This window comes from Microtus oregoni, unplaced genomic scaffold (assembly GCF_018167655.1).
Source record: "Microtus oregoni isolate MIOR12 unplaced genomic scaffold, Mior012 000033F_ref0000390, whole genome shotgun sequence".
Taxonomy (NCBI): Eukaryota; Metazoa; Chordata; class Mammalia; order Rodentia; family Cricetidae; genus Microtus; species Microtus oregoni.
The window spans coordinates 26,834,852-26,848,049 of NW_024543092.1; the positions used below are offsets into that span (position 1 = coordinate 26,834,852).

General features: G+C 36.1%; 1 protein-coding gene across 1 annotated transcript; it reads right to left on the reverse strand.

Annotated features, from left to right (window-relative positions):
• Window positions 1-4,582: 4,582 nt before the first annotated feature.
• LOC121466527 (olfactory receptor 1038-like) lies at window positions 4,583-5,548 on the reverse strand. Its single transcript, XM_041680282.1, has one exon. It carries the CDS (start codon window positions 5,546-5,548, stop codon window positions 4,583-4,585), a length of 966 nt encoding a protein of 321 aa, XP_041536216.1.
• Window positions 5,549-13,198: the final 7,650 nt, after the last annotated feature.

Below are 13,198 nucleotides of genomic sequence, written 5' to 3' on the forward strand. Positions count from 1 at the left end.
CAGAGAAGCAGATATTTTATAGGCCTGTTAATACAAATGTGTATGACCAAGCACAAAATCCCTAGCTTGAAACCTTTCTATGAACAACCCTTACACAAGCTCTAAGATCCAGCTTTGCAACATGATTGTCTTTTAAAAAATAAGCATGTTTTCTCTTACATACTCAACCATGTTATGAAAACATATATTATTTAAAAACTTGTGTTAATTCAATTGGAGGTAATCACTAATAGGTTTGGCTAATAAATGTTAATGTGGAAATCCGATACTTAGTGGTTTTTATTTTATTTTTTAATTCATGTATTTTTTAAAAGAAAACAAACTATCTTTTTTCATTTTACATATCAATCACAGTTCCCTCACCCTCCCCTCCTCCTAGTCCCTCCAACTATTCCCCCACCCTACCCCCCATCTACTTCCCAGAGCGGGTAAGGCACACTGCTTTGGGGAAGGTCCAAGTCCCTCCCTACTATGTCTAGGCTGAGCAATGCCTCCCTCCAAAGAGAAAAGGTTCCCTAGAAACCAGTACAAGAAGTACGGTTAAGTCCTTGTGGGGGTGGGTGGAGAAGAAAGGGTGGAAGGGAGAGAGAGGTCCTGTTCTCACTGTTAGAAACCTTACTATGAGACAAAGTTACAGGACTGTCACACACTTGGAGAGGGCCTAGGTCGGTCTCTGCAGCCTCCTTTACTGTTGGTCCTGCCTCCCTGAGCTCGGGTCAGCTGTCTCTGTGAGTTCCCCCATCATGGCCACCCCCTGGCTGGTATAATCCCTCCTTCATTTCTTCAGTAAGACGCTTAAAGCTCAATGCAGTGCTTATCTGTGGATCTCTGCCTCTGCTTTCATCAGTTACCAAATAGAGTAAATCTGATAGCAATTAGGGAAATCAACAATATGGTTACAGTTGATGACCAGTTCAGGCACCTTCTCCACTATTGCTAGAGTCTTAGTTGAGGTCATCCTTTTGAGTTCCTGGGGTTTCCCTAGCACCAGGGTTTCTCCCTAGCCCCAAAACAGGATAGATAACTAGGAGGGCCCAAAGAGGAATGCATAGATTTCCTTGAGAATGGAAAGTAGAAAAGATCTTCTAGGTAAACTGGGGTAGAGTTTGGGGGAATGGCAGGATGGGAACTAGAGGGAGCCTGTTGGGTGGGCTGGGTGCTGAAGGAAGGTTGGAGGCAGGATCGAGGGGGAGAGAAACAGGTTATGCTTTTTTGTCCTTTTTGAGTTACCACTTCCTTCCTTGAATGAATGAAGTTCTCCCATGGTTAGAATGACTTAAGCCTATACATTTTTCAAAGATGATTATCTAACTTAATGCTTTTTGAAACATAACCTAAGACACTGAGAGAGGCAATGCAGATGCAATAAGGCAAATACTGCACATTTTCTCTCATGAGTGGGTGGTTTCAACTTTCAAATCTACTGTTTTGTGTGTTTAACATGAGCACATTTGAAAACTAAGAAACTATAAACAGTACTCATTAAAAGACCTGCTTATAAAAAAGAGATAAAATGAAAATAGAAGAATTTTGCTGGGACCTTGATGGGGATTACATTGAATCTATAAATTGCCTTTGGTAGAATTGCCATTTTTACTATGTTGATCCTCCCAATCCAAGAGCAAGGGAGGCCCTTCCATTTTCTGGTATACTCCTCAATTTCTTTCTTCAATGCCTTAAAGTTCTTGTCAAATAGATCTTTCACTTCCTTGGTTAGAGTTACCCCAAGATATTTTATGCTGTTTGTGGCTATCGTGAAAGGTGAAGCTTCTCTGATTTCCCTCTCTGCTTCCATATCCTTTGTGTATAAAAGGGTGACTGATTTTTTGGAGTTTATCTTGTATCCTGCCACATTACTAAAGCTGTTTATCAGCTGTAAAAGTTCTTTGGTGGAGTTTTGGGGGTCGCTTATGTACACTATCATATCATCTGCAAATAACGAAAGTTTCACTTCTTCCTTTCCAATTCGAATCCCCTTGATCCCCTTTATGTTTTCTTATTGCTATTGCTAGAACTTCAAGCACTATATTGAAGAGGTATGGCGAGAGTGGACAGCCTTGTCGTGTTCCTGAGTTTAGTGGGATGGCTTTGAGTTTCTCTCCATTTAATTTGATGTTAGCTGTCGGCTTGCTGTATATAGCTTTTATTATATTTAGGTATGACCCTTGTATCCCTAATCTCTCCAATACTTTTATCATAAAGGGATGTTGAATTTTGTCAAATGCTTTTTCAGCATCTAATGAAATGATCATATGATTTTTTTTCTTTCAGTTTATTTATATGCTGGATTACATTGATAGATTTTCGTATGTTGAACCAGCCCTGCATCCCTGGTATGAAGCCTACTTGATCATAATGGATAATTTTTCTGATGTGTTCTTGGATTCGGTTTGCCAGTATTTTGTTGAGGATTTTTGCATCGATGTTCATGAGTGAGATTGGTCTATAATTCTCTTTCTTGGTTGAGTCTTTGTGCGGTTTTGGTATCAGAGTAACTGTAGCTTCATAAAAGGAATTTGGCAATGCCTCTTCTGTTTCTGTATTGTGAAATACATTAAGGAGTATAGGTATTAGGTCTTCTTGGAAGTTCTGGTAGAATTCTGCATTGAAACCACCTGGTCCTGGGCTTTTTTTGGAAGGGAGGTTTTTGATAACCTCTTCTAATTCTTCGCGACTAACAGGTCTATTTAGATTGTTCACCTGGTCCTGGTTTAACTTTGGTATATGGTATTTATCTAAAAAAGTGTCCATTTCCTTTACATTTTCCAGTTTTGTGGCATATAGGCTTTTGTAGTAAGATATAATGATTCTCTGAATTTCTCCTGTGTCTGTGGTTATGTCCCCCTTTTCATTTCTGATCTTATTAATTTGCAAATTTGCTCTCTGTCATTTGATTAGTTTGGATAGGGGTTTGTCAATCTTGTTGATTTTCTCCAGGAACTAGCTTTTTGTTTCATTGATTCTTTGGATTGTTTTCTGTGTTTCTATTTTGTTGATTTCAGCCCTCAGTTTGATTATTTCCAGTCTTCTACTCCTCCTAGGTGAGTCTGCTTCTTTTTTTTTTTTCTAGAGCTTTCAGGTGGGCTGTTAAGTCTCCAATGTGAGCCTTCTCTGTTTTCTTTAAGTGGGCACTTAGTGCTATGAACTTTCCTGTTAGGACTGCTTTCATAGTGTCCCATAAGTTTGAGTATGTTGTTTCTTTATTTTCATTGAATTCCAGGAAGACTTTAATTTCTTTCTTAATTTCTTCCTTAATCCAGGTATGGTTCAGTAGTTGACTGTTCAGTTTCCATGAATTTGTAGGCATTCCCTCACGTGACTTTTGGCTTGAATATACCAAAATACTTGCAAAGAAAAATATGCATTGGTAGATTATTTAATTCAAAATGTGTTGAATACCCTGTGAACTCAAAAGTCTTCCAGCCTCAGCATGAAGGCTTGAAAATGAAGCCCGATGAGGATGAGCTGGCATAAGTCTCAAAGTTGGAAGGTTTGAAAATCATTATCCGATGTCTGAGGGGAGGCAGACACCTCAGCTTAATGACCAAGGAAGAAAAATCACCCTATAACTACATTTTCTGTTCTGTTTGTGTCTTAGACAGATCAGATTATGTCTCTCCACATTAGTGAGATGGCTTTCTCTGTTGATTTTAAGTGCTAACCTCTTCTAGAAAACCCTTATGGATACACCTAGAGATAAAGAATTGGCAACATTGTGTAGTCCACTTGGCACATAACCTTAATGGTGACGTAAATTAATTTCAGAAAGTCATAATTATTTTGTTTGTAAAAGATACAGTGAAACGTGATGACTAGCATACATGGTACAGATAAAGTGCAAGGAGAGGTATCCCAAATAGTTAAGAATACTTGCTTCTTTTACATAGGAACATGGTTAGAGACCCAGCAGCAACTAGTGGATTAGGGAATCTGATACTCTCTTCTAGCTTTCAAGCATATCAGATATGCACATGATGAACTTTACAGACAGGTAGGAAATAAACTTACTAGCAAAAATAAGTACATTTTAAAAGTTTTTCCTAGAATAACTCTGGTTTAACTGCTAATCTTTTACTAAATGCATTGAACAGAAAAGAAAGTAGAAAGCCAAAGCTAGATTTACCAACTGTGTTCACTTTCTGTTCAGTGACATCAGGGCTAAATTTCAGTCAACAAATAGTTTATCAAAGCCTTAAACTAGTGTCTTTTGAAAAAAATCTAGTGTGTTTGTGTATGCGTGTGTGTGTGTGTGTGTTCATGTGTTAGTAGAGGCACACCTGTGCCATTACGTCTGTGTGGAGGTCAGAAAATAATCTCTGTTGTTGTCTGTCACCTCCTATCTTGTTTGAGACACATCTCCTACCATTCTTCATAGCCCACATAATGTTAGTTGGCTTATAAGCTTCTGGGATCTTCTGTCCCAGCCTCCAATCTTCCCATAGGAATACTGAGACTATAGATGTCCATTAACATGTTAAAATTTAGGTGGGAAATGGAAGGACTTTACTCATCAGAAGTATGATAAAAATGAATTTATTTCAGAGATACAAAGAGACATTTCTGTGTATTGCATTGGTCCTGGTCAAGAAATTCCTTTCTTGAGGTGCCTTAGAGGTACTACATGGCATTTTTCAAGGGCTTTCCTCAGAGCATTCTTTACCTCCTGGTTCCTTAAACTGTAGATCATGGGATTGAGCATGGGTATGACAATTGTGTAAAACACTGAGGCCATTTTGTCTGTGTCGAGGGAATGGCTTGATTTTGGCTGCAGGTACATGAAGATGAGTGTTCCATAGAATATGGTCACAGCCGTGAGATAAGAAGCACATGTTGAGAAGGCTTTGCACCTGCCTTCTGTGGACTGGATTCTCAATATGGCAGCCACAATGTACAAGTAAGAAATAAGAACAGTAGCCAAAGAACTGATCATGTTGAATCCAGCAAAGATGAATATCAGAATCTCCTTGAGGCTGGTGTCAGAGCAGGCAAGAGCCATCAAAGGGACATCATCACAATAAAAATGATTGATTATATTAGGACCACAATAAATGAGTTGGAAAGTAACTACTGTGTGGAGCAAAGCAACCACAAAGCTGTATAAGTAGGGACCCATTATAAGCCGTAGACATACCTTCTGAGACATGACCACCATATACAGAAGAGGGTTACAAATGGCCACATAGCTATCGTAAGCCATGACAGCAAGGAGGAACATCTCTGAAATCAAGAAGTTCAGGAAAAACCCAAGTTGGGTTGCACAAGCATAGAAAGATACAGACCTTCTATTGGTGAGTAGGGTCTCCAGGAATTTGGGGGCTACTGAAGAGGAATAGCAAAGATCCACAAATGCCAGATTACTGAGGAAGAAGTACATGGGGGTGTGAAGTCGAGAATCCAACCTGATTAGTGAAATCATCCCTACATTTCCCACCACAGTCAGACTGTAGACGGCTAGAATGAGCAGAAAGAGAATGATTTCTATCTCTCTATGGACTGCAAACCCTAACAGAATGAATTCTGTCACACCAGTGTAGTTCCTTTTAGGCATTTCTTCAAGCGTTAACAGCTGAAAAGAAAAAACAAACAACGTAAGACTAAAAAGACAAATTGCTGGGGGACAAAGACATTGATATCAAATTCAACTGTTCTGTGTAATGGTTTGTGAGACAATGCTGTTCAATACAGCAGCACAGCAAATATATCAATTGTACACTCTCTCAACAGCTTCCAATTTTCAAAGCAAATATGCAAATTTTAATAACATAAAGTAAACCAACTGGGCTGTGGCTATTGTTCAATAGTTGCTTACTTCCCTAGTATATCATATCCAAAAGAGAAAGAACACTGCCCTCTCATTCACGTTCATTTGATGATAAGAACACTTTTTTGATAGTTTGGTGTGGGTGATCTGAAAATTTATCATTTTAATTTAACTTCCTTTTTTAATATATGTTTAAAACTATATATTTTTGCCCATTGTGTTTGTTAAAACCTAGACATCAACTATATATCTATATCTACATCTATATCTATATCTACTATTTTGCTATATATACACAAATATAAATATCTATATATATCTATATCTACATCTATATCTATATCTACTATTTTGCTATATATACACAAATATAAATATCTATCATCTATCTATCCATCCATCATCTATCTATCTATCTATCTATCTATCTATCTATCTATCATCATCATCTATCATCTATCTATTATCTATATCTATCTATCTATCTATCTATCTATCTATCTATCTATCATCTATCTATCTATTATCTATCTATCATCTATCTATCTATCTATCTATCTATCTTTCTTTCTTTCTTTCTTTCTTTCTTTCTTTCTTTCTATCTATCATCATCTATCATCTATCTATCTACTATCTATCTATCTATCTATCTATCTATCTATCTATTATCTATCTATCATCTATCTATCTATCTATCTATCTATCTATCTATCTATCTATGACACAAGACATGTTCTGTCCTAACCATCTAGTTTCTAATTCGTAGATTCAAAGCCCATTTTGAAAGAAAGTTGTTAGAATAAAACTGATGAACTCACCTGAGTAATTAAAATAATTTTAATAACTCACATCAGCATTTTGGGAAACAAATGGAATAGAAAATCAGACAAATTTAATACTGGTCCGTATTGCTCAAATTTCGGATGTGCGAATGTATAGATTGCACTTCCATTTCCAGACCTCTGTGGCAAATCTCTCTGCGTGTGCTGTGAAGGAAACAATGGGGACTTGGTTGGCACAGGACACTTTCCTTTAAAAGTTCACCAAGATAAAGCTTATTCTCCTTCATCATATATCCATATTAAAATGGAAAGTTATAAAACACATGGAGTCCCATTAAAACACGTTTTTAAATCTCACTTCTTGAGAAGATTGTTTGCCGAGCACCGCGCCCCGTGTCTGTACTCTGTGCGCTGGCACACAGTTCGTGAGCTTCGGGCAAGTGGCTGGAGGTTAAAATACACAAATACACACAGACAGAGAGACAGCAACACGGATCATCCTTGAATTCGCTAAGAATGCCTTCTTTATTGTGATCAGGGGCAGATTATATAGAGATAGCCACACCCCAGTCAAACCCACCAAAAACAACTCTCCTGCCATCAGAAACTCCTGAAGGTCTCGTGCTCAGAGCAGTTGAAGGCACTCAGATCAGGCGATTACAAGAAATTCAGGATCTGGGGTCTCACTGTTCCCAACAATTGTCCTCATTTTACTATGTTGCCTCCAACCATGGATCTGTATTTGACATATACTTTCTTTCAAACCATTCAAAGTCTCTTAGGAGAAAGCCAGTTCTCAGTCAAACAAATGTTCTTTTTGCACAAGAACTGTTCATTTTATTCATCAAATTTTCTCTAGCATTTGCACGAACAGAGGAGCATTTGAGGGAATATTTACTTTGTACATAGGATTGTTGAAGTGTTATATGTAGGCATCAACTCTGTGTAGCTTCAGCACAACTGGACAAGTTCTGAGTAGGAAAATTAATGGAAGACTTGAGGGAGGGAGCGACTGCAAACATCAGCAGAATGTCACTTCTTACCTGGTTATGGAAGAAATCTTGGCCTGAGTGTTGCCATTATCTTTAAGGCTCTTCTCTAGGAGTGACACTGGTGTATATATGTCTGTGATGTTTCTTTTTCAGTGTTTGTTCCTAGTATTCCTTACATAGTAGTCTCCAAGGTCACTGGCTCTCCTGGGTCTAACTGGCATTTGGAAATTCTAAGGAGAAAATGACTGGCCTCTGGAGGCAAAGGTGTCATGAGGTCATATTTGAATCAGAATCATCTCACCCACCATGAAATAACAGGATTCGCTTATATGTATGAATTCTAATTTGTGCAAACAACACAAGACTGGGCTTGAATGAATGGTAAACCATGGAAGTAGCACATCTCTTTTTAATGTGGTTACTTTTTTTGACCTTCCTCTCTCTCTCTTGCTTTGTTTCCAGCTTAGTAATATGGTTTCGATTGAAGAGTGTTTAACAACTCCCAATCTTGTGTTTTATATCTATGAGTTAGAGAGCTTTAATTAGACAATTTATTTCATTTTTTCTTTTGCAAGCGTAAAAGTGAAAATAATAAAAATTACCTTTAAGGAAAGCATAACTCCAATTTTAAATATATTAAAAATAGTGTTTGAGAGCTTCATATAATATCCTTGGTAGTCATTTGTATTCTATATTATTTTAGTATACAATTAAGTGACGACCTTCCTCAATGTACATTGCTGATGTTTGTTTTGTTGATGCAGAGTAGAAGACAAAATTCTCACCATGGCTCATGATAAACAACACAACTTTCCCCCTTTTGATTTTCTGGATTTCTTGATGCCTGCACTAAATCTCCTATTCTTTTCTTTATCCTAACCTCAAACTCACCAGTTTCATTCAGCCTCGTGAATTTGTGTTTTCTTAGATACTCTTTACTTTAATTATTTTTTTAAATAAACCCTTTATTTCTTTAAAGATTTATTTATTTATTTATTTATTTATTTATTATGTATACAGTGTTCTGATTGGATGTATGTTTGCTGGCCCAAAGAGGGTACCAGATCTCATTACAGATGGTTGTGAGCCAACATGTGTTGCCGGGAATTGAACTCAGGACCTCAGGAAGAGCAGTCAGTGCTTTAAGTACAGCTTTAAGCAGTACTTGCTAATAGAGGAGTGTGATATAAATGCACAGTGAAACATCTTTTCCAAAATTATACTCTATAGTGGAGAAAATCTATGGCTGTATGAGAAGGGGTAGCATAGGGATTAGGGAGAAATTTGTGATGATAGAAGCAACTTCTACTTCTCAATTTCATTTACTGCATGATAATCAAAATTGAATCACAACACAGAAGCTTAATTATGTTGCCTTTTCTTATTGCTGCCTTCCTAATTCTGTATTTATGTTTATTATTAATACTAAAATAAATTTAAAATTTCTAAATCTCTAAAATATAAATTGTTATTTTATTGAAATTAAATATGACGAATGATTAAAAGAATGCTGTCAAAATAATTTGCATAAAGAACATACATTTAGTGAATTTCTGTAGTTTTTGCATCGGTTCATTAATAAAACTGTTATTTATTATAGTAGGCCATACTGTTAAGATTATTATAGAACTACCATCTCTTACCATGAAACTATTTCATATGTACATAAATTTATATGTGTGCACATAAGGTTAGAATATATACTTAAAACAAAAAGCCACTAGTCATTTGATTTGTATTGCATAGTTGTAGTATAGTTTGAAGGAAGAATTGACTTCTTTGAAACAATAGAAGTACCTTTATATGAAATATACTATGCTAAATTATTATTTAAGAATATTCAACTGTCAAATACTAAATTTCCTCAAATATATATATATATATAATAGCAATTATTTTATATATGTATATGTGCATATGGTGTGTATATGCTACATGCATGGGCACTATATAAGTTGATGCATAAGCGTACATATATACTTGTGTATAAAGGGCAGATGTGGATAGCCAGTGTCTTCATTAATCTTTCCCCACTTTATTTACTAAGGCAATGTCTTTCTGTAAACCCCAAACTCAAAAAGACTTGCTAGCCAGCACACTCCAGGTACCTGTTGTCTCTGCCTACTCAGGTCTGAGATTACAGGGTCACCATGCCCACTTGGCATTAACATGAGTGTTGGAGTTTGAACTTAGGTCTTCAAGTTATACAGCAATCACTGTAACTATCCAGCTGTGGTCCTAGCACCTGCTCTCTCTTTCCCGTGTTATAGTCAGTTGTATTTTGTGACTGAAAAAGATGAATGACTAAACAAACATGACTGTATTTGTTTTCATATGTGCATATTTGTAATTGGCTTCATAATATCATGTCATCATTTAAGCAGTTCTCATTGGCTTTTTTTGTACAATTTTTAGAAATAACAGGAACGTCACTCCCCTTTGCTAATACTTTAGTCTTTTCACTTTCATGTCTTTGCTAGCTTTCTGCCTCTTCTATATGCCTCCAATTACCTGCCACCCTCCCAAAGACCTGCACTAGGGATCAGGGACAAAATTGCGAAGATAGAAGCAACTTCTACTTCTCAATTTCATTTACTGCATGATAATCAAAATTGAATCACAACACAGAAGCTTAATTATGTTGCCTTTTCTTATTGCTGCCTTTTAAATTCTATATTTATGTTTATTATTAATACTCAAATAAATTTAAAAATTTCATTGAAAGAGTGTCTTTCTTCTTTATACCTTTATTTTTTATTTTCATGCATGTGTATGAGCTTGTTTCTGTGTGTATGTATACACCTATACTTATATGTGTGCATATGTGTGTACAAGTTTTGACAGAGGCCAGAAGTGGGTGTCAGATCTCCTTACGTGAGGCACCTTACGTGGATGCTGGAAACCTAATTCAGGTCTTACTTAAAGAGCAGAAAGTGCTTAACCATCTCTTCAGGGCTCTTCTTTTTCCCTTTGGTCTTAACATACCAGCTCTTACCAACAAGCCCAAACAGCCTAAATTTATTAGAATAATCTTTATAACATGAATATAAAGCAAATAGACACATTATCATACTTGAAATTTTCACTACCCAATTCTATCAGGTTGCATTTTTAATACCCATTTTCTCTGTGACCATATCTTTTCTGCTGATAATCCCTTAAAGCTGTTGAACACGGAATCACAATTTCCAATTTGAACCCCTGCTACAGTATACAGACTACTCTTTTCTGGGGTCTTTTCACAAGTTGATTCAATGAACACAAAGCAACTCCTGACTTCACGTTTCTATTAAGAAAATATAACTTCAATTACAGTTATACATTTGCAAATTTGTGTAATAGAAGAATAAAATTAGAAACCAATATAATGTTTCTCTCTTATCTAAACATTGGTGAATAGTATCAATAGGGCATTTCTCTCTTATCCAGACATTGATCAATAGTATTAATTGCATCTGTGTAGACCACACTGACTTCTTTGTTTTCACTTTCTCTTTCATTTAAATCCAAATCCCACTACACATATTCTTCCTTTATTTAATTTTTTAACATGCCTGCTTTCAGTGTTTCTTATGAAATTCAAGGAGATTTGGTGGCTATGTGTAGATATCCTCTGTGATGCTTTTCCTTGTAAACAAGCATGTATGAAATTATTTCTATTTATTCATATCAAAAATTTCATACTTCTCATTTAAACAAGTTTATGTCAGTAGGGCTAAACCAGGGTGACTTATGGAAACATATGTGTTTGAGGCTGGTTGTGTTTTGGCTGGTTGTGTTTTCAGAAAACGATCAAGGCACAGTCAAGCATCTTATTTAAGCTCAGTTCAAAATGCTATTATGCATAAGTAGGAATCAATAATCTAATCATTGAAACTTGCAGACTATCACACTTATCAAGTTGCTAACACAGAATATCTCATTGCTCATTGTTCAGATGTACATGGGCATATTAGAGCTTTATTTCACATCTTTAGATGAATTGGGTCTCTACTGATTGACTCCTGGATTTCTCTGTTGAGTAAAGAGAGGCCGGGCAGCTCTTAGTTTCCTTAATGTATTCTGTCTAGCAGTGACTTCTACACTTAGTGAATGTCAAACATTTTAATTAGGTTACTAGTTGCAGTTTCCCTATCAATCTGAAAAGTTTTAATGAGTGATCATATTCTCTAATTAGCTGTGCATTGTAATATCTCAACACACAGTTTAGGAGGTCCTACGTCCCTGCTGCTGGCCATACTGTAAAATATGAAAGCAGAGAGCTCAGTCATTCTAATTCTTGTCAGATCTCAAAAATTCAGAGGAACTAAGGTAGCAAGCAAAGTGCCATTTTCTTTAAGTGCAATTTTTCATTCCTTGTTTCTAATTAAACAACTACTGATCATTCGGGGAAAAGAAACTGAAACCAAAGTTTGTTTTAGTGTTGATGATGAAACTGTCTCTTTGGGTCCTATTATAAAACTCCTCATTGCCAAGAGAATTCCCAATACTATAGCTTCAGTTTACTTGCTAATCAGTTTCCAGGGGCCTTATTAGAGTGAAGGGTTCTTTAGTTTTTCATGGGGACATATTATCTGAAAGCACTCTCAACAAACACAAAGTTTCAACTTTTTCATTAAAATTAATGAATTTAGTTTGAATATATTGAAATAATTACGACTCCCCAGTGCCAGCTCTTTCTTCTACATTGAAGCACTTTCCTTTGGGAAACAAAACAGGTTAGTAGGAAAATTTTGAGCTTGTTTGTCCCCAGAACCTTTACAATTTACCTAGACACACACGGGAAGATCATAGAGTCCAAACCTCAATTACGCAATGAAAATAGTATTTACAACAGGACTACTTAATGTCAGTTTTAACAGTGAGTGACTAAGATACGTCACAAGTGAGTTATTAGAAATATATCTATACATTGTCTCATTGATCCTCACAAGTACTGCATAATTTTGGTTTAATTTTCTAATATTTCAGATAAGAAAATAAAGTCTCAAATTAGATAAATAAATTGACTAAATGCAAGACTGAAGGACTTAGTCATTACAATACACACATATTATATATATATTAAATTATACATCTATATTTATTCAGTGATAAGTAGGCACACAATCCCTTTAGTAACAATAACAACTTGTAACTTGTATATACTTGTATTATCTGTAGTAATAAAATCATGAATATTGTGTTGTTTAAGTAGATAGACAGATTGAAGGATAGAAAAATAAATAAAAATAGGTTAAGGTTATTTATTTGACCAAATTTTACCTAGGGTATCAAGCTTCTTTCTAGGCCCATATGTGTTTGTAATATTCAGCTTTAGAAAATAACCCTGCCAAGGCAGTTCACCAAGGACCTCTCCTATCTAAAAACATCATTCTCAATACACAGTCAGCCTCCTCCTCTCTCACATTGAATAATGTTGGATCAACATTGCCTGCTTTCATTAATAGTTCAGTCAGTTTGATTTAGCCAGGATCCCCTTTATTCTTTCCGTTTCCTTACAGTCATTTAAAATCCATGGATACCCTGCTGTATCCTTAGTTTGGAGCCCCCTTTCCACTCTATTTTTAGGGTACTGTCTGATATTCACCCACATTGGAGCAAGCCATTACCTCTTTCTTGTACATACTGGGATGGCCTTTAATGATGTTAACAAGTCCCAT